This window comes from Physeter macrocephalus, chromosome 4, assembly GCF_002837175.3.
Source record: "Physeter macrocephalus isolate SW-GA chromosome 4, ASM283717v5, whole genome shotgun sequence".
Taxonomy (NCBI): domain Eukaryota; kingdom Metazoa; phylum Chordata; class Mammalia; order Artiodactyla; family Physeteridae; genus Physeter; species Physeter macrocephalus.
Window position 1 is genome coordinate 68,143,510 of NC_041217.1, and position 23,629 is coordinate 68,167,138.

The 23,629-nt window shown below is 43.7% G+C and overlaps 1 protein-coding gene across 1 annotated transcript in view; it reads right to left on the minus strand.

The window, feature by feature from the left end:
- The window catches only part of PCP4L1 (Purkinje cell protein 4 like 1), a 25,909-nt gene extending 2,678 nt beyond the window's left edge, over positions 1–23,231 (minus strand). The window contains exon 1 of the mRNA XM_007112268.4: positions 23,010–23,231. Within this exon, the coding sequence (XP_007112330.1) occupies positions 23,010–23,018 (9 nt within the window). The 5' untranslated portion in view covers positions 23,019–23,231. The remainder of the gene's footprint in view (positions 1–23,009) is intronic.
- Positions 23,232–23,629: the final 398 nt, after the last annotated feature.

Consider the following 23,629-nt stretch of genomic DNA (forward strand, 5'->3'; position numbering starts at 1 on the left):
GAAGATCCCACATGCCGCGGAGAGGCTGGGCCCGTGAGCCATGGCCGCTGAGCCTGCGCGACCGGAGCCTGTGCCCCGCAATGGGAGAGGCCACAACAGTGAGAGGCCCGCGTACTGCAAAAAAAAAAAAAAAAAAAAAGAAAAGAAAAGAAAGGAGTTTGACTTTTACCATGAGGGTGATGAGAAGCCATTAGAGACCTTCAATTTGCACATAAGGGGCATTAGGGAGGAAGCTGAAAAATCTGTTAGGTGATTATTGCAGAAAACTAGACAGGAGATAATGGTTGCTTGGATCAAAAAGGTGTCAATGGAGGTGGTGAGAAGTGGTTTGATTCTAGGTATACAATTGTCCCTCAGATTCCGCAGGAGATTGGTTCCAGGACCCCCAAGGATACCAAAATCCACAGATGCTCAAGTACTTATATAAAATGGCATTTATTTGTATATTGGCAAGTATTTGCATATAGCCTATGCACATCCTCCCACATACTTTAAAATCTCTAGATTACTTATAATGCCTAATACAATGTAAAGGCTATGTAAATAGTTGTCAATACAATGTAAATGCTATGCAAATAGTTGCTGGCTTGCAGCAAATTCAAGTTTTGCTTTTTGAAACTTTCTGGAATTTAAAAATATATATATTTTCAGTCTTTGGTTGGTTGAATCCACAGATGCAGAACCCTCAGACACAGAGGGCCAACTGTATTTTCAAGCTACGACTATTGGTTAAGTGGCATAGTGAGACAAGTCAAGGATAGCTCCAAAGTTTTTGGGCTGAGGAAATGAAAAAAAATGAAATTGCCATTTCCAGAAATGAAGACAGCAGGAGGAGCAGGTATTAGGGAAAGGATCAGAAGCTTGTTTTTGGACAAGTTTGAAATTGCCTACCTAATTATCCAGGAGGAGTTTTCTTTTTTTTTTTAACATCTTTATTGGAGTATAATTGCTTTACAATGTTGTGTTAGTTTCTGCTGTATAACAAAGTGAATCAGCTATGTGTATACATATATCCCCATATCCCCTCCCTCTTGCGTCTCCTGCCCACCCTCCCTATCCCACCCCCCTAGGGGGTCACAAAAAACCTGATCTCCCTGTGTTATGCAGCTGCTTCCTATTAGCTATTTTACATTTGGTAGTGTATATATGTCAATGCTACTCTCTCACTTTGTCCCAGCTTCCACCCCGCGCCCCCCCATCCTCAAGTCCACTGTCTACCAGGAGGAGATGTTTTTATAAGCTGTTGGATATTCAAGGTGAGTTAAAGAGAAGGCTCTTGCCTAGAGATATAAATTAGACAGTTATTAAGATGTGGTTGGCATTTAAGCCATGAGACTGGGTGAGATCACCAAGGGAGTGAGTTCAGATAAAGAGGAGAAAAGGGTCAAATCCTACGCATTCCGGTGATTAGAGGTTGTAGAAATGCAGAAAAATCAATAAGAAAAGTTGAGAAGAAGCCAGGAGAAAAGTCAAGAGATTATAGTACTTTAGAAGCCATATGAAGAAACTATTTCAAGGAGACAAGAGTGATTAATTGTGTCAAATTCTGCAGGTAAGGGACTTCCCTGGTTGTCCAGTGGTTAACAATCCGGCTTGCAATGCAGGGGACGCTGGTTTGATCCCTGGTCAGGGAACTAAGATCCCACATGCCATGGGGCAACTAAGCCCGCACACCACAACTGCTGAGCCCACGCGCCACAACTACTGAAGCCTGCACGCCTACAGCCCATGCTCCGCAACAAGAGAAGCCACCGCAGTGAGAAGCCCGAGCACCGCAACAAAGAGTAGCCCCTAATCGCCGCAACTAGAGAAAGCCCACGCTCAGCAACGAAGACCCAATGCAGCCAAAAATTTTAAAAAAATAAAGTAAAACCAGTCAAGATATTGTCCCTATCTTCCAGGCTGAGTGAGGAGATAAGACAAGTATCCAAATAATGCTTCCTTAGCATTTATTTTGTGCCAAACCCTATCCCGTTTAATCCTCTGAAATCTCTGAGATGTCATCCTATTTTATAGTTGAGGAAACAGGCTTAGAGATGTTAAAGATCTTGCCCAAGGTCAAGCCACACTACTAGAAAACAGTGGAACTGGCTCTGGGACCCAGGCAGACCAACTCCACACTCTTAGCCACTGTGCTATGTCCACAAGATCGAATACCGTCACATGCTGACACAAATATGCTAATATATTAACAATTACTGAATCTAGCTGGAAAAGATATGGATGTGCATTGAACAACTCTTTCAACTCTGATACATTTTTCTAACAGAAAGTTAGGGGGAATAAGAAGAAAATAATAATTTAAAGTAAAATAAAAATTAAGATAAAAAACGCTGGGACTCCCCTGGTGGCACAGTGGTTAAGAATCCACCTGCCAAGGCAGGGGACACGGGCTTGAGCCCTGGCCTGGGAAGATCTCACATGCCGCAGAGCAACTAAGCCCCTGCGCCACAACTACTGAGCCTGTGCTCTAGAGTCCACGAGCCACAACTACTGAGCCCATCTGCCACAACTGTTGAAGCCCGCGCTCCTACAGCCAGTGCTCGGAAATGAGAGAAGCCACTGCAATGAGAAGACCGCGCACCACAACGAAGGGTAGCCCCTGCTCGCCGCAACTAGAGAAAGCCCATGTGCAGCAACGAAAGACCCAACACAGCCAAAAATAAATAAATAAAGATTAAAAACGCTGATGCAGTGCTATATTTGATAGGGAAGTGTCTTTTAAAATAAATTACAAATTTAAAAATTGTTAGGTAGATGAACAATCCCATCTTTTTGGATGTTAAAATTTGGGGCCAAACAAAGATGGCTTTATTGATCATGTGTGATTTTCAAAGGATATATTGGTCACATTTATACCGCCTTTTCAAGTCTTATGATTTATTTGTGTATTCCTAGCATCTTGCAAAGTACTGGAGAGAGCAGACAGTTATAAAATAACTATCTAATTTTTTTATTATTTTTAAAAATTTTATTGTAGTATAGTTGATTTACAATGTTCTGTTAATTTCTGCTCTAATTTTTGTTTGTTTGTTTGTTTGTTTATAAATTTATTTTTTTTTTTTTTGGCATGTTGGGTCTTCGTTGCTGTGCATGGGCTTTCTCTAGTTGAGGTGAGCGGGGGCTACTCTTTGTTGCGATGTGTGGGCTTCTCATTGTCGTGGCTTCTCTTGTTGCGGAGCATGGGCTCTAGGCGCACAGGCTTCAGTAGCTGTGGCACGTGGACTCAGTAGTTGTGGCTTGCGGGTTCTAGAGCACAGGCTCAGTAGTTGTGGCGCACAGGCTTAGCTGCTCCACAGCATGTGGGATCTTCCCGGGCCAGGGCTCGAACCTGTGTCCCTTGCATTGGCAGGCAGATTCTTAACCACTGTGCCACCAGGGAAGCCCTGCTCTAATGTTTTTAAAAGTTGATATGGTCCAGGGACTTCCCTGGTGGCGCAGTGGTTAGGAGCAACTAAGCCTGTGCGCCACAACTACTCAGCCTATGGACGCTGGTTTGATCCCTGGTCAGGGAACTAAGATCCCACATGCCATGGGGCAACTAAGCCCGCACACCACAACTGCTGAGCCCACGCGCCACAACTACTGAAGCCTGCACGCCTACAGCCCATGCTCCGCAACAAGAGAAGCCACCGCAGTGAGAAGCCCGAGCACCGCAACAAAGAGTAGCCCCTAATCGCCGCAACTAGAGAAAGCCCACGCTCAGCAACGAAGACCCAATGCAGCCAAAAATTTTAAAAAAATAAAGTAAAACCAGTCAAGATATTGTCCCTATCTTCCAGGCTGAGTGAGGAGATAAGACAAGTATCCAAATAATGCTTCCTTAGCATTTATTTTGTGCCAAACCCTATCCCGTTTAATCCTCTGAAATCTCTGAGATGTCATCCTATTTTATAGTTGAGGAAACAGGCTTAGAGATGTTAAAGATCTTGCCCAAGGTCAAGCCACACTACTAGAAAACAGTGGAACTGGCTCTGGGACCCAGGCAGACCAACTCCACACTCTTAGCCACTGTGCTATGTCCACAAGATCGAATACCGTCACATGCTGACACAAATATGCTAATATATTAACAATTACTGAATCTAGCTGGAAAAGATATGGATGTGCATTGAACAACTCTTTCAACTCTGATACATTTTTCTAACAGAAAGTTAGGGGGAATAAGAAGAAAATAATAATTTAAAGTAAAATAAAAATTAAGATAAAAAACGCTGGGACTTCCCTGGTGGCACAGTGGTTAAGAATCCACCTGCCAAGGCAGGGGACACGGGCTTGAGCCCTGGCCTGGGAAGATCTCACATGCCGCAGAGCAACTAAGCCCCTGCGCCACAACTACTGAGCCTGTGCTCTAGAGTCCACGAGCCACAACTACTGAGCCCATCTGCCACAACTGTTGAAGCCCGCGCTCCTACAGCCCGTGCTCGGAAATGAGAGAAGCCACTGCAATGAGAAGACCGCGCACCACAACGAAGGGTAGCCCCTGCTCGCCGCAACTAGAGAAAGCCCATGTGCAGCAACGAAAGACCCAACACAGCCAAAAATAAATAAATAAAGATTAAAAACGCTGATGCAGTGCTATATTTGATAGGGAAGTGTCTTTTAAAATAAATTACAAATTTAAAAATTGTTAGGTAGATGAACAATCCCATCTTTTTGGATGTTAAAATTTGGGGCCAAACAAAGATGGCTTTATTGATCATGTGTGATTTTCAAAGGATATATTGGTCACATTTATACCGCCTTTTCAAGTCTTATGATTTATTTGTGTATTCCTAGCATCTTGCAAAGTACTGGAGAGAGCAGACAGTTATAAAATAACTATCTAATTTTTTTATTATTTTTAAAAATTTTATTGTAGTATAGTTGATTTACAATGTTCTGTTAATTTCTGCTCTAATTTTTGTTTGTTTGTTTGTTTGTTTATAAATTTATTTTTTTTTTTTTTGGCATGTTGGGTCTTCGTTGCTGTGCATGGGCTTTCTCATCTGCCACAACTGTTGAAGCCCGCGCTCCTACAGCCAGTGCTCGGAAATGAGAGAAGCCACTGCAATGAGAAGACCGCGCACCACAACGAAGGGTAGCCCCTGCTCGCCGCAACTAGAGAAAGCCCATGTGCAGCAACGAAAGACCCAACACAGCCAAAAATAAATAAATAAAGATTAAAAACGCTGATGCAGTGCTATATTTGATAGGGAAGTGTCTTTTAAAATAAATTACAAATTTAAAAATTGTTAGGTAGATGAACAATCCCATCTTTTTGGATGTTAAAATTTGGGGCCAAACAAAGATGGCTTTATTGATCATGTGTGATTTTCAAAGGATATATTGGTCACATTTATACCGCCTTTTCAAGTCTTATGATTTATTTGTGTATTCCTAGCATCTTGCAAAGTACTGGAGAGAGCAGACAGTTATAAAATAACTATCTAATTTTTTTATTATTTTTAAAAATTTTATTGTAGTATAGTTGATTTACAATGTTCTGTTAATTTCTGCTCTAATTTTTGTTTGTTTGTTTGTTTGTTTATAAATTTATTTTTTTTTTTTTTGGCATGTTGGGTCTTCGTTGCTGTGCATGGGCTTTCTCTAGTTGAGGTGAGCGGGGGCTACTCTTTGTTGCGATGTGTGGGCTTCTCATTGTCGTGGCTTCTCTTGTTGCGGAGCATGGGCTCTAGGCGCACAGGCTTCAGTAGCTGTGGCACGTGGACTCAGTAGTTGTGGCTTGCGGGTTCTAGAGCACAGGCTCAGTAGTTGTGGCGCACAGGCTTAGCTGCTCCACAGCATGTGGGATCTTCCCGGGCCAGGGCTCGAACCTGTGTCCCTTGCATTGGCAGGCAGATTCTTAACCACTGTGCCACCAGGGAAGCCCTGCTCTAATGTTTTTAAAAGTTGATATGGTCCAGGGACTTCCCTGGTGGCGCAGTGGTTAGGAATATGCCCACCAATACAGGGGACATGGGTTTGATCCCTGGTCCGGGAAGATCCCACATGCCACGGAGCCAGGGAAGCCCTGCTCTAATGTTTTTAAAAGTTGATATGGTCCAGGGACTTCCCTGGTGGCGCAGTGGTTAGGAGCAACTAAGCCTGTGCGCCACAACTACTCAGCCTATGCTCTAGAGTCTGCAAGCCACAACTACTGAAGCCCGCAAGCCTTAGAGCCCGTGCTCCACAACAAGAAAAGCCACCGCAATGAGAAGCCTGCACACCGCAATGAAGAGTAGCTCCCGCTCACCACAACTAGAGAAAGCCCATGCACAGCAACAAAGACCCAGCACAGCCAAAAATAATTAAATTTTAAAAGAAAAGTTGATATGGTCCAATTTTTGTAAAATATATTGATTGCTTATCTATGTATATGTACATTTTTATTTAAAAATCTGAAAGAACATGCACAAGGGTGTTCCCCAAACCCTATGGAATTCCTGCTAGTCCCCCTTTCACCAAAAAAAAAAAAAAAAGTTTCCATGAGAGGAAGGGTTGTTCCTGAGACTCTTGGGAGACTGGCCACTCATTACTCTTTCTTTTCCCATGATCTTCCTGCAGTCAATTTTTTTTTTTTTGGCACATGATCAATGTAATGACCCAGTAGTTAGCTAGGTGATGCTTTCCACACTGGCACGCTGTCATCACAAGAGGTCTATCCACACTGCAAAAGCATGAGATAGATGGGGTGTTTAGTAATAGGATAACAGTCAATAGTCCAGACAAGAGGGTCGCAGGTCAAGAGGCAAGTTCTATAGTCCCATGATCTCTGACTTCAAATCCTACTTTTTTATTGCCAGCAAATCCCTGAATCTGATCCTTGCTTTAACCATTATCCCTCTCTCTCTCTCTAAGCCTGTTCCCTTAATCCACCAATTCTTTTCTTTCATTCCTCTCCTTTGGAGGAAACTCTGGACCCCAGTTCTAAACATCTCCCCTCGAGTAGCTGTCCCTTCCTCTGCCTTCCTTCTCATATCAGCTAACTTTGAGAATTCTTGAAGCTGGAATATTTGTCAGGGCTGAACCACACCCGCCACCCCTTTCCCTCTGCCCTGCCAGCTGTCACCTTCCTGAGTCTCTCCTGAGATTATTGACCCTGGAATGGAGCCATGGCTCAGCTGCTGTCTAGTCACCCGAGGGTTCTCAGCTCCATTTGGCTTAACTTTATGAGAGGTCACTACGGAGACTAGAAAAGGGTTCTGTAAAGGAGAAGAAAACCACTATTACCCACAGTGCCCCTTGAAATCTCTCTCACACCTTCTGCTAAAAAGTAATACGCTGGGGCTTCAACCTGCCCCTCCTCCCTGTACCCTCTCCAGCCAGTTCTCAAATAGCTACTCTGAGCACTATGGATTTCTGGATTTAGTGGTTAGTGATTTGCTGAGGTGGGAGGTGGGGGCAGTTAGATCACAGGTTGTTAGCTCCCACCCTCTACGTCATGCTCAGCCCTTTACTGGTCCCTGGTCTCTGCCCCAAGCCTCCTGTGTATCTTCCAGAAACTCAGCAATTTTAGATGAATCAAGGTCCTCTGGTGCATCCATCTGACAGCCATCAGATTAACCATATTTCTGGTAAACCAAGGAGGCACAGAGGTCCACTCTGGATGAACCAGAAACCACATGTGCTGTAAGAGTGTCTCTTACAAAAACTCACAACTCCAGAGGATCAGTGCTCACCCACAAGAGCTGTGACAGATGAGCGTTTCTCAGCCGCTCTCTCTCAGCCTGTCATTCTAGCCTCTCATTCTAATTTCTCTCATTACTGGAAACTCTCAGGTGCTCTTCTACTTCTTTCAATACTGAGCTCTTCTGAACAGAAATAACAGCAGTGAAATGGTTTAGCAAATCCTTCCTTTTCCTTAGGGGACCCATCTAGGGGAACTGGAAGAAATCAAGGACTTTAGAATGCCGCCCCGCCTCATCTTATTAATAATCATATATATTGATATAATACTTACTTTGTGCCAGACACTTTTCTAAGTACTTTAACACGTTGAATTCTTACAACAGCCCTATAAGATAGGTATTGTTACTAGTCTCACTTTACAGATAAGAAAACTAAGGGCCAGAAGAGGTTAATTAACTTGCCTAAGGTCATATAGCTAAGAAGTAGCAAAGCCAGGATTTGAACCAAGGTGGTCTGACTCCAGAGTCCACCCTCTTGAACATTATGCTATGCTGTATCCCAGTCTCCAGCCAAAGGCGTAATCATGTGTATGCATGTGGTACATACATACCACATGAGAAGGATGTCCAGTGTGAAACTGATTTAAATAGACAAGTTCTCCCACACAGCAGAGCAATCCCTAGGTAAGAAGGAAAGTCCTAGAGATCATGATTTCCTTCCATTCCCACAGTTAGGCAGCTGTATTCAAGGACCAGTCTCTCAATCCATAGTCCCCAACACTTTACTGATATACACTCTAGAGGGTCCTGTCCTCCCAATATGGGGAAAGCTTACTTGTAATTTGAGAACCTGATCCCAGACCTTGCTTACTGACTCAGATTCCTGCTCTACTAGTTGAGCTAGCCATGCTGATTCTGGCTTTCATCTTGATGTTTGCCCAGTGGGCCTCCTGACACATACCGGGCTGACCCCTGGGGGTTAGCCATAGCCTGTGTGTGTGTTTTTCACTCTCAGGGCCAGATGCTAGCCTTTCAGATTCTGAGAATTCCATGTGCAGGATCATCCTATTGGTTTCCATTTCAAATGACTCTCTTGCTTACATTTAAGCCTGTTATTCCAAGTTTCTAGTGAGTTGAAGCTTGGTTCAGTTCAGCCTCACTGCCTACACAGGACTAAATGTTTCTTACTTCTCAACATGTAATTAGCAACTATGAGGTCCATCAACTCTTGCCTTTCCCTAGAGGGCCCTAGTTTCTTTCCCTGCCTACCTTCCTGTATTCTTTTTCTCCTCACCTCTGGGCCTGATGTGCTCCAATGTTCCATTCCATCATCTTGGCAGTAGCTGCCAATTCCCCATGAGTATACTTTTGTTTCCTCTGCAGTTCAAAGTTGTAGACTCTCCCTTCCAGTGTGGAAGGAGGAAAAGGAGAGGTCTGCTGGCTTAGGGGTCTTTTGTCCTCAGACTTTGAGAGACTGCAGAGAGGGATATGACACAACATATCCTCCCTTTCCTGACCCCATACCTCCTTCCAGGGCATTTATCAGCATTCAGATGATGTCTTGTCCTTCCATTTGAGCTTTAGATCCCATTCCCCTTTTCTCCTCCTCAGGAATCTTCATAATCAATTCTCTTGACTTGCTTATAAATAAAACCTCTTCCTTTCTTTAAAACCGAAAAAAAAAAAACCAAAAAAAGCCTTCCTCAATCTGAATTCCTTCTTCAACCACAACTAGAGTGAAAAGAAGCGGGTCTAGGACCAAGCCTTGAGGAACCCTATATTAAAAGTTTAGGGTGGGGCTTCCCTGGTGGCGCAGTGGTTGAGAGTCCGCCTGCCGATGCAGGGCACATGGGTTCGTGCCCCGGTCCGGGAAGATCCCACATGACGCAGAGCGGCTGGACCCATGAGTCATGGCCAGTGAGCCTGCGCGTCCGGAGCCTGTGCTCCGCAACGGGAGAGGCCACAGCAGTGAGAGGCCCGCGTACCGCAAAAAAAATAAAAAATAAAAAATAAAAAATAAAAAATAAAGTTTAGGGTGAACAGATGGAGAAATATACCATGTTCTTGAACTGGAAGAATCAATATTGTGAAAATGACTATACTACCCAAAGCAATCTACAGATTCAATGCAATCCCTATCAAACTATCAATGGCATTCTTCACAGAATTAGAACAAAAAATTTTACAATTCGTATGGAAACACAAAAAACCCCGCATAGTCAAAGCAATCGAGAAAGAAAAACGGAGCTGGAGGAATCAGGCTCCACAACTTCAAACTATACTACAAAGCTACGGTAATCCAGACAGTATTGTACTGGCACAAAAACAGAAATATAGATTAATGGTACAGGATAGAAAGCCCAGAGATAGACCAGGAAAAAACAAATGGGATCTAATTAAACTTAAAATCTTTTGCACAGCAAAGGAAACCATAAATAAGACAAAAAGACAACCCTCAGAATGGAAGAAAATATTTGCAAATGAAACAATGGACAAAGGATTAATCTCCAAAATATACAAACAGCCCATGGAGCTCAATATCAAAAAAACAAACAGCCCATTTAAAAAATGGACAGAAGACCTAAATAGACATTTCACCAAACTAGACATACAGATGGCCAAGAGGCACATGAAAAGATGCTCAACATCACTAATTATTAGAGAAATGGAAATCAAAACTACAATGAGGTATCACCTCACACCTGTCAGAATGGCCATTATCAAAAAATCTACAAACAGTAAATGCTGGAAAGGGTGTGGTGAAAAGGGAACCCTCCTGCACTACTGGTGGGAATATACATTGATACAATCACTATGGAGAACAGTATGGAGGTTCCTTAAAAACTAAAAATAGAACTATCATACGACCCAGCAATCTCACTACTGGGCATGTACCCTGAGAAAACCATAATAATTCAAAAAGAGACATGTACCACAATGTTCATTGCAGCACTATTTACAATAGCCAGGACATGGAAGCAACCTAAATGTCCAATGACAGATGAATGGATAAAGATGTGGCACATACATATAATGGAATATTACTCGGCCATAAAGAGAAATGAAATTGAGTTATTTGTAGTGAGGTGGATGGACCTAGAGTCTGTCATACAGACTGAAGTAAGTCAGAAAGACAAAAACAAGTACCGTATATTAACGCATATATTATGGAATCTAAAAAGAAAATGGTACTGATGAACCTAGTGGCAGGGCAGGAATAAAGACGTAGACATAGAGAATAGACTTGAGGACATGGGGGGAAGGGGAGGGGGAAGCTGGGGCAAAGTGAGAGTAGCATCGACGTATATACATTACCAAATGTAAAATAGATAGCTAGTGGGAAGTAGCAGAATAGCACAGGGAGATCAGCTCAGTGCTTTGCGACAACCTAGAGGGGTGGGATAGGGAGGGTGGGAGGGAGGCTCAAGAGGGAGGGGTATGAGGATATATGTATTCATATGGCTGATTCACTTTGTTGTACAACCACAGTATTGTGAAGCAATTATACTCCAATAAAGATGTATAAAAATAAATAAATAAATAAAATGTTAGGGTGGTCCTTTCAAAAAAGTGCTGGAACAATTGGATAGTCATGCAAAAAACCCTCAATCTTTATCTTGCACCTTATACAAAAATTAACTTGAAATGGATATAAAACCTAAAACTATAAAACTTCTAGAAGAAAATACAGGGGAAAAATATCTTTGCAGCCTTGGGGTAGGCAAAGATTTCTTAGATACACCAAAAGCACAATCCATAAAAGAAAAAAATTATAAATTGGAATTCATCAAAATTAAAAACTGCTCTTTGAAAGACACTCCTAAGAGAATGAAGAGACAAACTACAGACTGGAAGAAAATATTTGCAAATCACAAATCTGATAAAGGACTTGTATCCAGTATATATACAAGTCTGCTGTATATATAAAGAACACTCAAATCTCAATAGTATGAATACAGTTTATAAAAAGGAGCAAGATATTTGGACACTTCACCAAAGAAGATACATGGATGGCAAATAAGCACATGAAAATATATATATCATTAGTCATTTGGGAAATTTGAATTAAAATCACAATTAGATATCATTATACAGCTATTAGAATGTTTTTTGTTGTTGTTGTTTGGGGGGGGCTGTGTGTGTGTGTGTGTGTGCGTGTGCATGCGCGCATGCATGCATACGCACACACATGTTTTTGTTGGGTTTTTTTTAATGACTATACGATGTGCTGGCAAAGATACAGAGTATCTGGAGCTCTCAGACATTGCTGGTGGGAATGTAAGATGGAACAGCTAGTGTGGAAGTTTCTTAAGTGTACATTTTTCATACAACCCAGCAATCCTACTCCTAGGTATTTACTCAAGTGAAATTACACATAAACTTGCAAGTGAATGTTTATAACGGCTTTACCTGCAATCACCAAAAACTGGAAAGAACCAAATGTCCCTGAACCGAGGAATGCGTAAACAAATTGTAATACATCCATAAAATGTAATACTACTCAACAATTAAAGAAGGAATGAACTACTGATACATACAACGACATGGATGAACTTCAAAGGCATTATGCTAAGTGAAAGAAGCCAGACCCGAAAGGATACACGTATACTGTATGATTCCAATTATATGACATTTCTTGTAAAGTCAAAACTATAGGTACGGCAGAGAGATCAGTGGCTGCTAAGGGCTGAGGTCATGGGAGGGGTGACTATAAAGGAAAATGGGGGAATTTGGGGATGATGGAACTGCTGTATATCTAGATTGTGGTGGCAGTTACGTGATGTATATGTTTGTCAAAATTCACAGAACTATATCCGGATAAAAGTACATTTTACTTCATGTAAGCTATACCTTATTAACTTATTAAGTTATACAAGTAATGCAATAAGTTATTAAATAATAAGTTATTTTTTTAAGGGGAAAAAGGTTAAGAGAAGTCAAGAAGCTAACAAAGACTGAGAAGGAGCAGTTAGAAAGGTAGAGTAGAAAGGTGACTGTGGAAGTGGTGGGGGCCCGGGTCTCTCACGTTTCTTTTCTTTTCATAGCTGGACTTCTCAGAACACTTACTGTCTCCATTTCCTCACCTCCCACACACTCTCCAACCCACTTCAACCTAGCTTCTACTCCTACTCCACTGAAATGCCTCTTTAGAAAACCAATGGGCTCTATGATAAGAAATCAAATGCAAAAGTTTCAGCTCCACTTGGCTTGACCTTTGAAGTGTTCAGTACTCTTAATCATTTCACCTTTCTTGACACATATTCTTTCCTTGGCTCCTGGGACATCACAGTTTTTCCTGGTTTTTCTCCTATCTTTCTGGACACTTCTGTCAACATTTAAGTATTGAGGGCTCTCGAGGTTTAGGGCTAGGCTTCCTTCTGCTCTCTTTTCCTAGATGATCTTATCTGCACCTATGACTTCAGTTATCATTTATACAGCACCATCCAATAGAACAGTGGTCAGCAATCTGCTGCTCACTGCCAAATCTGGTCTACGGCCTGTTTTCCTAAATTAAGTTTTACTGGAACACAGCCATGCCCATTGTTTGCATATTGTCTGTGGCTGCTTTTGCACCACGATAGCAGAGTTGAGTAACCGCAACAGACGCCACAGGGCCCACAAAGCCAAAAATACTTGCTACCCGGCCCATTACATAAAAAGTTTGCAGACCCCTGCAAAAGAACTTTTTGCAATGATGGAAATGTTTTGTATCTGTGCTGTCCAATATATGGCATCCCCTAGGCACATGGGGCTATTGAGCATTTTGAAATGTGGCTAGTGCAACTGAGGAATAAAATTTATAAATTATTTAATAAGTTAATAATTTATTAATAACTAATAAGCTAAATAGCTACATGTGGTTAGTGGCTACCATATTGAACAGCACAGAATGCCATTGACGGCTCAAATGTAGAGCTTTCCCTTGGTATCCAAGAGGGATTGGTTTTAGGATCCCCAGGGATACCAAAATCCACAGATGCTCAAGTCCCTTACATAAAATGGCACAGGACAGTCTGCCCTCCAGTACCCATGGGTTCTGCATCCTCAGATTCAGAAATTCAGTCTGCTGTTGGTGGAACCTGTGGATGCAGAGGGCAGACTGCACACCTCTATCCCAGAAATCTCCTCTGAGCTTTAAAACATCTCCACTTGGATGTTCTATGGAAACTCCAAACTCTTTGTGTCTCAAACTAAATTCATAATCCTACCTACCCAACCTAGTCCTCTGCAAGTATTCCCCATTTCATCCAGTTGTACAAGCCACAAACCTAGAAATTGTTCTTGACACCTCTCTTTCCTTCACATTGCATATTCAATTCAATATTAAGTCCTATTAACTTTATCTCCCAAATACCTCTTAATCCATTCACTTCCACCATCCTAACACAGTTGTTCCTTATGTGGACCACGGTAATAGCCCAAGTGGTTACTGATGCTCTTAGGATAAAAGAAGAAAATTCTTTTTTTTTTTTTTTTTTGCAGTACGCGGGCCTCTCACTGCTGTGGCCTCTCCCGTTGCGGAGCACAGGCTCCAGACGCGCAGGCTCAGCGGCCGTGGCTCAAGGGCCCAGCTGCTCCGCGGCATAGGGGATCTTCCCAGACCGGGGCACGAACCTGTGTCCCCTGCATCGGCAGGCGGACTCTCAACCACTGCGCCACCAGGGAAGCCCTAAAATTCTTTTTTTTTAGAAGAAAATTCTTAACACAGTCTAAAAGGCCTTACATTATGCCGCCTCTGATTACCTCAGTAACCTCATCTCTGTTCCTTCTCACCTCAGGACCTTGGCACATGGTTCCCTTACCCCTGCTCCCCTTTTACCTAGTTAATTCCTATTTATCCTTCAGAGCTCTCCTTAAGGGCTCCTTCTTCCAGGAAGCCCTTCTTAGCTCCCTAGACTAGGCTAGGACCCTCATAAGTTTTCACAGCACCTGGTATTTCTCCTTAGTAGTACTTGTTACTAATGTAATTAAATAATAATTTATTGATTAGATATTTAATGTCTGTCTCCTCCATTTCTGTGCGAGTGCCTATGAGGAACTCGCTATGAGGGTAGGGGCAGTGTCTATCTTACTCCTGTAGTCCCAGGGTCTAGCACGACATACACTCAGTATATGTTGAACAAATGAAGGGAGCTCCTACTCTGCTTTATTTGCCACCTCACCACGATTTCTGAAGTCTAATTTGTTTTCAGATAGCTGAGGGCCTCATTCTGTAGCTGGTTCAGAGATTGTGAAGCCAGGTCATTGCTTTTCCTCACTTCAGTAGATGTGCCTGAAAAACAGCTGAGGATGAAGGGGGAAAACAGCTGAGGATGAAGGGGAAGAACTTCTCTAGGAGTGTATTTCATGTTATCTGTATTATAGTTATTGTGTATTTGTCTTACCTCCCCTTCCCCAAGTTCACCACCCCACCAGAGTGCATTTCCTTGAAAGCACGGTCCATTTATTTGTGTATCACTTGTAGTAACTGCAACCTATGTCTTGCACATAGTAGGTACTCAGTAGATATTTGTTTATGTGAATTAAAATTTTCTCAAGCTTCAAATTCCTGGTGGAAGCAATATGTCATATTAGGCAGAGTTAGACAGATCCGAGTTCATATCCTGGATCTGCATTGACTATCCCAGCTCTCCCATTCCTAGCTGTGTGACATTGGGTAAATCAGTTAGCCTTGCTGTGCTCAGACATCTCATCTGCAGAAGAGAAAACATATCTATCCTAAAAGGTGAAAAGAACTAGAAAAAAATGTATGCAAAATACCTAGCATATATCAAAATAAATAGTTATTATTTTGAAGTAATGTAACTCTGGATTGAATATAAGAATAGGTCAAGTTACTGGGGTGTTGCCTGGCTCAAGGCCTGGAATCAAAGAGTAGAGCTGCCACAGAGTATATCTTCACTAAGTGGGACTGAAGGAGGAAGGGAATACCTGGGATGGCTCTAAGGGCCCTTGAGGCTTATTCTGCTACCAAAGGAGTTTCATAACTGTTCTCTTTTTACTCTAAACCAACCCTGGAAATCACAATCTCCCTGTATTCCCAATGTCTGTCCCCAGAAGTGCTGACAATAGCTCTAAACCTTTGGTAAAGGGCCCAACAATAGTCTGCTTGGGCAGAAATTGTATTCTGTATAGCAGCTCCCATGTCTGTAACCCTGGAGCCTCCTGGAACTACTCCCAGGTCAGAGGTGTACCAGAGGGGACCTCCAATACAGCACCTCCATTAATGTTCATGTTTCATTGCAAAGAACCCTTAGACACAAACACACCCTTTTTTTTTTTTTTTTTTTTGTAGACCACAGGGAGAAGATGATTAGTGCTCAGGAGCAAACAGACCATATCTCCTCAATCAATCCTTTGTATCAGAAAGGTGACTGTGTAAATCCATTCCTTGCCTCAGAAGGATAGTTTGTTAGTACTGGCAAAGCACCTAAAATAGTCAAAGTGGTAGCGACTTAGGTGCTTTTTCCCTATAGCTGTCACTATTGGGGAATAGGTACCCTATAACTCTAGGCCCTACTCGCCCTGCCCCCTTCTTGGGCTGCATTTCTTCCTTTCTTTGTCTCTCTCATCTTTAATCGTGTTGCCACAGCAACCATTGTCACGCAAAGAGGCAAGATAGTGTCACCCCCTCTGTTCCAAGCAGCAATTTAGAACTAACCACGGGAAAGGTAAACTACCCAGATTTCCCCATACTCCTCATCCCACTGGGGTCTTTAAAGAGGTATCACAGGTTGTTAACAGCAGCAACAGACAGGAACAAAGGAGCACCTCATTGTATCTGGATCACGTATACTCTGCTTTTGCATGATATAGCTTGGATGCTGGGCAAATGAAAACACATCATATATACATTATAGTACTATTAGAATCACTTAACTCAGATGAATAAGCAGAAGGACTCAGAATCCTGTCCTATAGTCCAGGGCAGGGAAAACTAAAAAGGGCCTGAATCCTAAAAATCCTAAATATGAGCCCCAAAGACCCCTTTCTTGCCTTAGTATTGAAATAAATCCTAGGCCTTGTAAGCTCCCTGCTTGCTTTAGAGATGCAGAAAGAGAAGGGAGACAGGAGTTAGTGCATCTGCTTTCAAGTAGTGACAAAGAGGCTTCAGCCCCCCAGGGACCCTTTTATCCCTGCTGACATGTTCTCCCCCAATGATAAATGAAGTTCATTGCTAAAGATCCTTAGAGAGGCCTTTGGGATCCCCTGGTGCCCCTGAAAGACCCTGGACTGCTGTTTTTAGAGCACTGTTGGAACTGTTTCAATTCTTTCAGTGCAGCAACCAGCTGCAGTCCTCAAACAGCTTCAGAAAGACTTGCTCAAGGTCACCCTCAAGATAAGAACAGAAAAAGAACTAGGAATCCTTACTCCAGGTTCTACAGACACACATTCTTTTCCTAATGTTTCCTAATGCATGGAATATCACCCAAATACCTTAGAGACAGGAATAGAACCTAAGCAGTCCGAGCTCCCAAGCCCCCTGGTCTGTCCTTCCCCCCTCAGCCATCCCACCCTTGTTTCCTGAAATAGCAGTACCCCTCACTGGAGTCAGGCAGAATTCTTTGGCTGTGCCAGCTCATGGTATGCAGTGAGTCAACAGCCCCCGCCCATTTCCCCCCAGCACCGGGCTGCCACAATTTAATGAGTAGTTATTTGTGGTGCTCTGCACACAGCTTGGAACTGTGCCTTCACCCCATACTGAGGGTAGGGGGTGGGGGAGAGAGAGTAGTGCCAAAGCATCATTTATTACTGTAATCTTCAGTGTGCATCCCTCCCATGGCGTTATTGTCCCAAAATAAACGTATTAATCCCACCACAGCCTACAAAGCAAACACTCAGCTGGAGGGCTTTGTGTGGGAGGGAGGCAGCACCAAGGACAACAGAAGGGTAAATGGCACCTCTTTTCCCTGGATGGGGGGTTGGGAAACCTAGGTGGGCCTGCCTTCTGGCCTCAGCCTGGAATTAAACAATAATCAGGCGAATCAGGAATCAGGAGAATGTGATAAGGTCTAGGCACCTGCAGGGGTGCAGATTTCTTAGAAAAAGTGGTTTGGCATCTGCTTCTTACTTGGCTTACTCTTGCAGGTAAAACAATTCTGGGGCAAGTCACTTTGAGCAGTAGGTCTGGAGTACGGATTTAGAAAATCATGCAGTTAGTATTCATCACTTACTTTGCCAGACTAATGTGTTCTTCTTTCCCTCTTCTAGATTTCTTCTCCCAAAGCCTTTGCACTCTCTTTGGAAGTCAAGTGGCCAAATGAAGGAGGAGTAAATGTTCAGCGCCTGTTTGATTATCAGGTACGGCAATTTTACTTAGATACCTGTTTTCTGCACTGGATCCTCCAAGTCAAATACTTTAGAGTTAAGAGAATTGCTCATTCCTTTCTTTTCTGAAAGAAAACCTCTCCTTCTGGTCCTTGTTGCTTTACAGTTATGGAAATCAGTGATGGACACCAGAAACTAAGAATGCATGAAAAGAGGACCTCCAGACTTCCCCCTTCCTATACTCCTATTAACTTACCTACTCCACTTCAGCACATTCATTGCACCCACTTTTTTTTTTTAACATCTTTATTGGAGTATACCTGTTTTACAGTGGTGTGTTAGTTTCTGCTTTACAACAAAGTGAATCAGTTATACATATACATATGTTCCCATATCTCTTCCCTCTTGCGTCTCCCTCCCTCCCACCCTCCCTATCCCACCCCTCTAGGTGGTCACATCATGACATTTTTTTTTTCTTAGATTCCATATATATGTGTTAGCATATGGTATTTGTTTTTCTCCTTCTGACTTACTTCACTCTGTATGACAGACTCCAGGTTCATCCACTTCACTACAAATAACTCAGTTTCATTTTTTTATGGCTGAATAATATTCCATTGTATTTATGTGCCATATCCTGCCATATCTTCTTTATCCATTCATCTGTTGTTGGACACTTAGGTTGCTTCCATGTCCTGGCTATTGTAAATAGAGCTGCAATGAACATTTTGGTACATGACTCTTTTTGAATTATGGTTCTCTCAGGGTATATGCCCAGTAGTGGGATTGCGGGGTCGTGTGGTAGTTCTATTTGTAGTTTTTTTAAGGAACCTCCATACTGTTCTCCATAGTGGCTGTATCAATTTACATTCCCACCAGCAGCACTGCACCCACTTTTAAGGTGACTAGGCATCTTGCATAAGGAAGAATAGTGCTTACCCTGTCTAGTATTCTACCAAAATTTACCCCGTTGGTACATATCATCCTGCGTTGGTCTCTCCTCTCTCTCTATCCTCTTGCTCAGGATTAATTAAATCACAGTGCTTAGATCTCCTATAGAAAGTATTTGTAATATATTCCTTCAAAGTTGCATGTAAATTAAACCATTCTATCACTGGAGTCACATGTTAAAAGAGTCTTAGGGAAAGTTCTTTGGGGATAAGAAGGCAGCAGTTCTATGCCCCAGTGTTGGTTCTAATACTGTGTAAACTTAGATAAGGTTTGGGCCTCAGTTTCCTCATCTGTAAAATGAGAAGATTGGACCAGATGATCTTAAGGGTTCCTTGACACATCTGAAATTATATCGCTAAAATGTTTTGCTATATTATTTGAGATTTTTTTGGTAAAAAAAAAATACCTGTATTTCTTCTAGATAGAAGGACTTTTGCAAAACTAAGCTTATTTTTTTCCATTATAACATAGACTCATGAAAGACAATTTGGAACTACAGAAAAACAGAAAGAAAACAGGGGGAAGCATTCATAGAACCACTACCTTGAAAAGACAAGGTAGTGACTTGTCTTGATGGACCTGATCCTACTTCCTCCTCTGCCTTTGCAGCCCTATATCTCCATCACTGTCATCAGTTAAGATTCTCCACGGACAGACATGAAAGACACATCAGGTTTGCATATTCGGACTCCAGCCACAATACTTAACGGTGCCTGTCCCTATAGAGACTTGACATTCTAAGGTGTTACTGATCACAGCTGCAGCTTAGGAAGAAGACTCGTCTATATTCCCAGGTCACAGGATGACAAAGTCATCCACTTTTATCAGCCAGAGTCTCCTGCTCAAGCAGCTAAAGCCAACAACCTGGATTGTTGACTAAGAAAGGGATGAGCAAGTTCTAGAACCAAATTCTGGTTTCTCTTACTTCAGAAGACAGATATTTCCAGAGGTGGAAGGCTTTCCAATATCAAGCTCTTCTGTTTTATACGTCCAACATAATCATCATCATAATAAAATACCAATGAGAGAGAAAGAGAGAAACTTGGATTTCCTCCAAGTCCCTACCAGGTTCCCTAACAAATGGTTCACAGAAGACATAACGGAATGATGTTACCCTGACCAAACTTCCATTGTGGAGGAGGTTGTAGATTCAGGCAGATATGCACAGGAAGGAGAATGTGATCCCCAAAGTGTGATATCCCATTCCTATTACCTAGGAGGACAGCAAGCAGAATAATAAAGGAGGGAGTACTGGTTCTAGTGAGGTTTCTAATTGATCTGTCCCTTGCTCCATCCCCTGCCAGCTTGGGGACAGACAATATGCGGCAGACACCATGGAACTAGTTACCAGTCACCCATAACCCCCATTTCAGCAGAATGACTGCTAGACCAAGGGGTTCCTCCAGCTGGGCTTTTTACAGTTGAGAAGTGCAACAGGATCACAGAAGAACTTGCAAGTGTGCTTTAAGCCGCCAGCTACACCACAGGACAAGGGATTACAGGAAAGAGCTCTCATGGACTGAATGCATCTCCTATCCCCATTCTTCACCGAAACTAGCAAAAAGTTATTAAACTATAAGAGATAGACTGTGATTCACAGCAATCAAGTCCTGCCTGCAGCTGTGAATGCAGACAAGCTGGAGATGAGCCCCTGCAGCTCCTCTGCACACGAACACACACACTCACAGGGAAATGCTCTGCTGCAGTACTGAGTGACAGCAAAGAGCCAGGAAGGGAAAGTATAACCAGAAACCCTTCCCAGCAGCGTCACCAGGACCCTACACTTTTCCTCTAGGTCTGGAGACCCCCTCCCCAGTTTTTGTTCTTCATTTGAAATGGGAATCTCTTAAAGGGATCCCAAATTCTCTCATTTCATGCAGTTTCACTGAAGCAAGACAATAAGCAGGTGGGGGAGTTGAAGCTTACATAAGATTCAGAGTGCACAGGGCTTTCCTGGGCTAGAGCTCCAGCCTGAAAGAGGAGACCCCTGGGCCTGGGCTGAGAGAAATAAGTTTGGAGTCTCCCTAGAGCTTCAGAGCTCTGGGCAACACTTCCACTTTTCTTCATAGCTTTTGCAAGAGGAAGAAAACAGGCTGGGTCTTGGCCTCTAGGGAAGCAGAGGCCCTTTGGGGATCTGGTTCAGAGACAGCTGATCTCTGTGTAAGCCCAGGTGGCTGCTTCTGGATTTTATAAATACTCATCCCTGAAGCCAGGCTCAGCTCTGTATTAGGAGGGAGCTTCGACGGCTAAATTGCTAGTTAGGACAAGTTCACTCTGACAGCCTGGTAGGCCAGGCAGCCCTGCAGACACTGTCAGTTACTTCCCATCCAAGGATCCCACTCTCATCATTCTAATAAGTTCCTGATTGAGGCTAGTCAAGTACAGCTGCTAAGTCAAGACTTGACTTTCCCCTCAAACACCAAATTATTTTTCTTGACACTGCTTTGTGACAGCTTTGTCACTCCGCCAAATATCACCCTAAATCCCAGCCCCTGTAGTGTATCCTACAGAGAGGCTGTGCACTTCCCCTAAAAAGCACAGGCTAACCACACATCTTCATGTTGGCATAGACTTCAGATCACAAACCTCCAGGGGATGGCTTGAATTGCAACTTTCAGATTTAAAAACACTAGGGGGGCGTTGAACTCTAGACCTCAGTGAAAAGAGGGCAAAGAAAACCTCTCTTCTCATATTAGGGCTGAAAGAAGCAAAAGGAAAGAAGACTGAATCTTTTTTTCCTTTTCTTTCTTTCTGAAAGGCTGCTGTGGTCACAGTCACAACTATCTGAGGGACAGGAAACCACTTTAGTTCATCTGCAGCCCCCAGAGTAGCTGAATTTTCCAGGATAAACTTAGTGGACATGGCAACCAAAACATAGAAGTTGGCGCTAATTGGCTCCCTGGGCGAGAGCTTTTGGTAGGAGCCAGCAGAGCTCCTACCAAAGATGAAGATCTAAACTGAGACCTCGGCTACGGGGTCCTACCCCTTCACTAACCTTGTATCCTTGACACTTCTCATGCTAGTTTTCCGAAATACTCTAAAATAAAAAATTTTTTTTAATTTTAAAAGAGAGAGGGAGATAATAACAATATCTAACATACAATGAGTGCCTACTCTCTGCCAGGTACTGTTCTCAGTACTTGGCATATATTATCTCATTTAATCGTTAGAACGACCAGTATTACCCCCATTTTGCAGATAAAACACTGAAGCAGAGAAAGGTTTAGTAAACTTGCCTAAGGCCACATAGCTAGTAAGCAGTAGAGCTGGGATCTGGCATACAGCGGAGATGTTGGATTTAACACAAGACCCTGGGTACTAGGAAAGGGGTTGCAGAGAGCAAGCCTGTGATGTCACTGCCCATACTGACTTCACTTAGAAAGGAAGATCCTTGTCTCTGGACGCCTACAAATACAGTCAAACAATGGGAGAGGTCTTTCCCAGTCTCTGCTTTGACCCCCACGGATGGACAGTGTTCTTTGAATAGAGGAAATCACAGTTAATGGACTGGGTCTGGCTCGGATGACCACGGACCCTGTGGAGACTCAGGGTGTAACAAGCACTGCAGAAGGAGGTCTACTCTTGAAGGGGACATCTCCCCAGGAGCCAGACAGGCCCCCACTACAAGGCTTCTGAATATCAGAATGGTCCCTCCAACGGTTGGTTCTTGATTGAATGAGTGGAGGGTAGGATACCACCTTCCTAAAAGGGGCGAAGTGGCCACCCCAGGGGGCGAGGGCTGGAGTTCTCTGTTGAATGCTACATAAGGAGTGTAAAAGCAATACAGCCCTTAGGAGAGGGAAGACAGAAGCTAATGTTTTTCTCAGAAGTCTGGGGAGTGAAGGGAAGCCCGAGTAAACTCGGAGCAGTAAGACCTATGCAGAGGGCAATATCCTGAGGATAAAACTTACCACCTGAGATCTCAGCCCTCCATTCTACAATCGATTCCAGTGCCCCCAAATCTCCACCGACAGTCAGGGAACTTAAAGCTTCCCCTCTTCCCATCGCTCCCCAGCACTCCAAGGTGGGAGCTTTCCCTGAGAGGCAGGGGGCGTCCCGGGAGGATTCCCAGCGGCTCTGGGCTGCAGCACCCTCCCTCGCAGCCCTGGGACCCCAAGCCGCGGCCTCCCCGCGCCGCAGCCCTAGTCCGCAGCGGCGGGGCCGGGCAGCGCCTCTCACCTCGCTCATCGCGGCGGCCAGACGGGGCGCGCGGGGCGCGACACGTGCAGGGGAGACAAGGGGCACTCAGGCTGCACGGGCGACGGCCGCGAGTTGCCGGGCTCTGAGGCAGGGTCCCCGCTGACGAGGCGAGGAGAGTTAGTGCGGAGAGCCGCTGCTCCAGTGCCCGTACCTAAGCTCCGGGCTCTCAGCTCCCTGCCGTGAGTCCCCTTCAGACCCTGTCCTGTCGGAGCCGCTTCGCGAGCCTCCGCCGGCTCCACCTTTTATAGTCAGCTCCTTACCAGCCTCCAGCCCGACCAATAGGAGCTCTTCCTGCCGCAGAGTGACAGCCCCTGGCATCCAATGGTGGCAGGTTCAGAGGTCTGCTGCATTTCCAAACTAGGGTAAGACAGAGAGCGGGAAGGAGGGGGAGACCGTCGGGGGATGAGAAGATGGAAAATGAAGCAGGGGGAGCAAAGAAGGAAGGAGAGGAAGGAGTAGTACACGAAGGAAGGAGAGAGAGAGGGAGGGAAGGAGTGTGTGAGTTTGAGAAAGTGAAGAAAGAAGAGCTGGAAGGAGATCAAGAGGGTGCATGTGAAGCACGAAACTGAATGAAAGGGTAAAAGCCAAGAGATGTTACA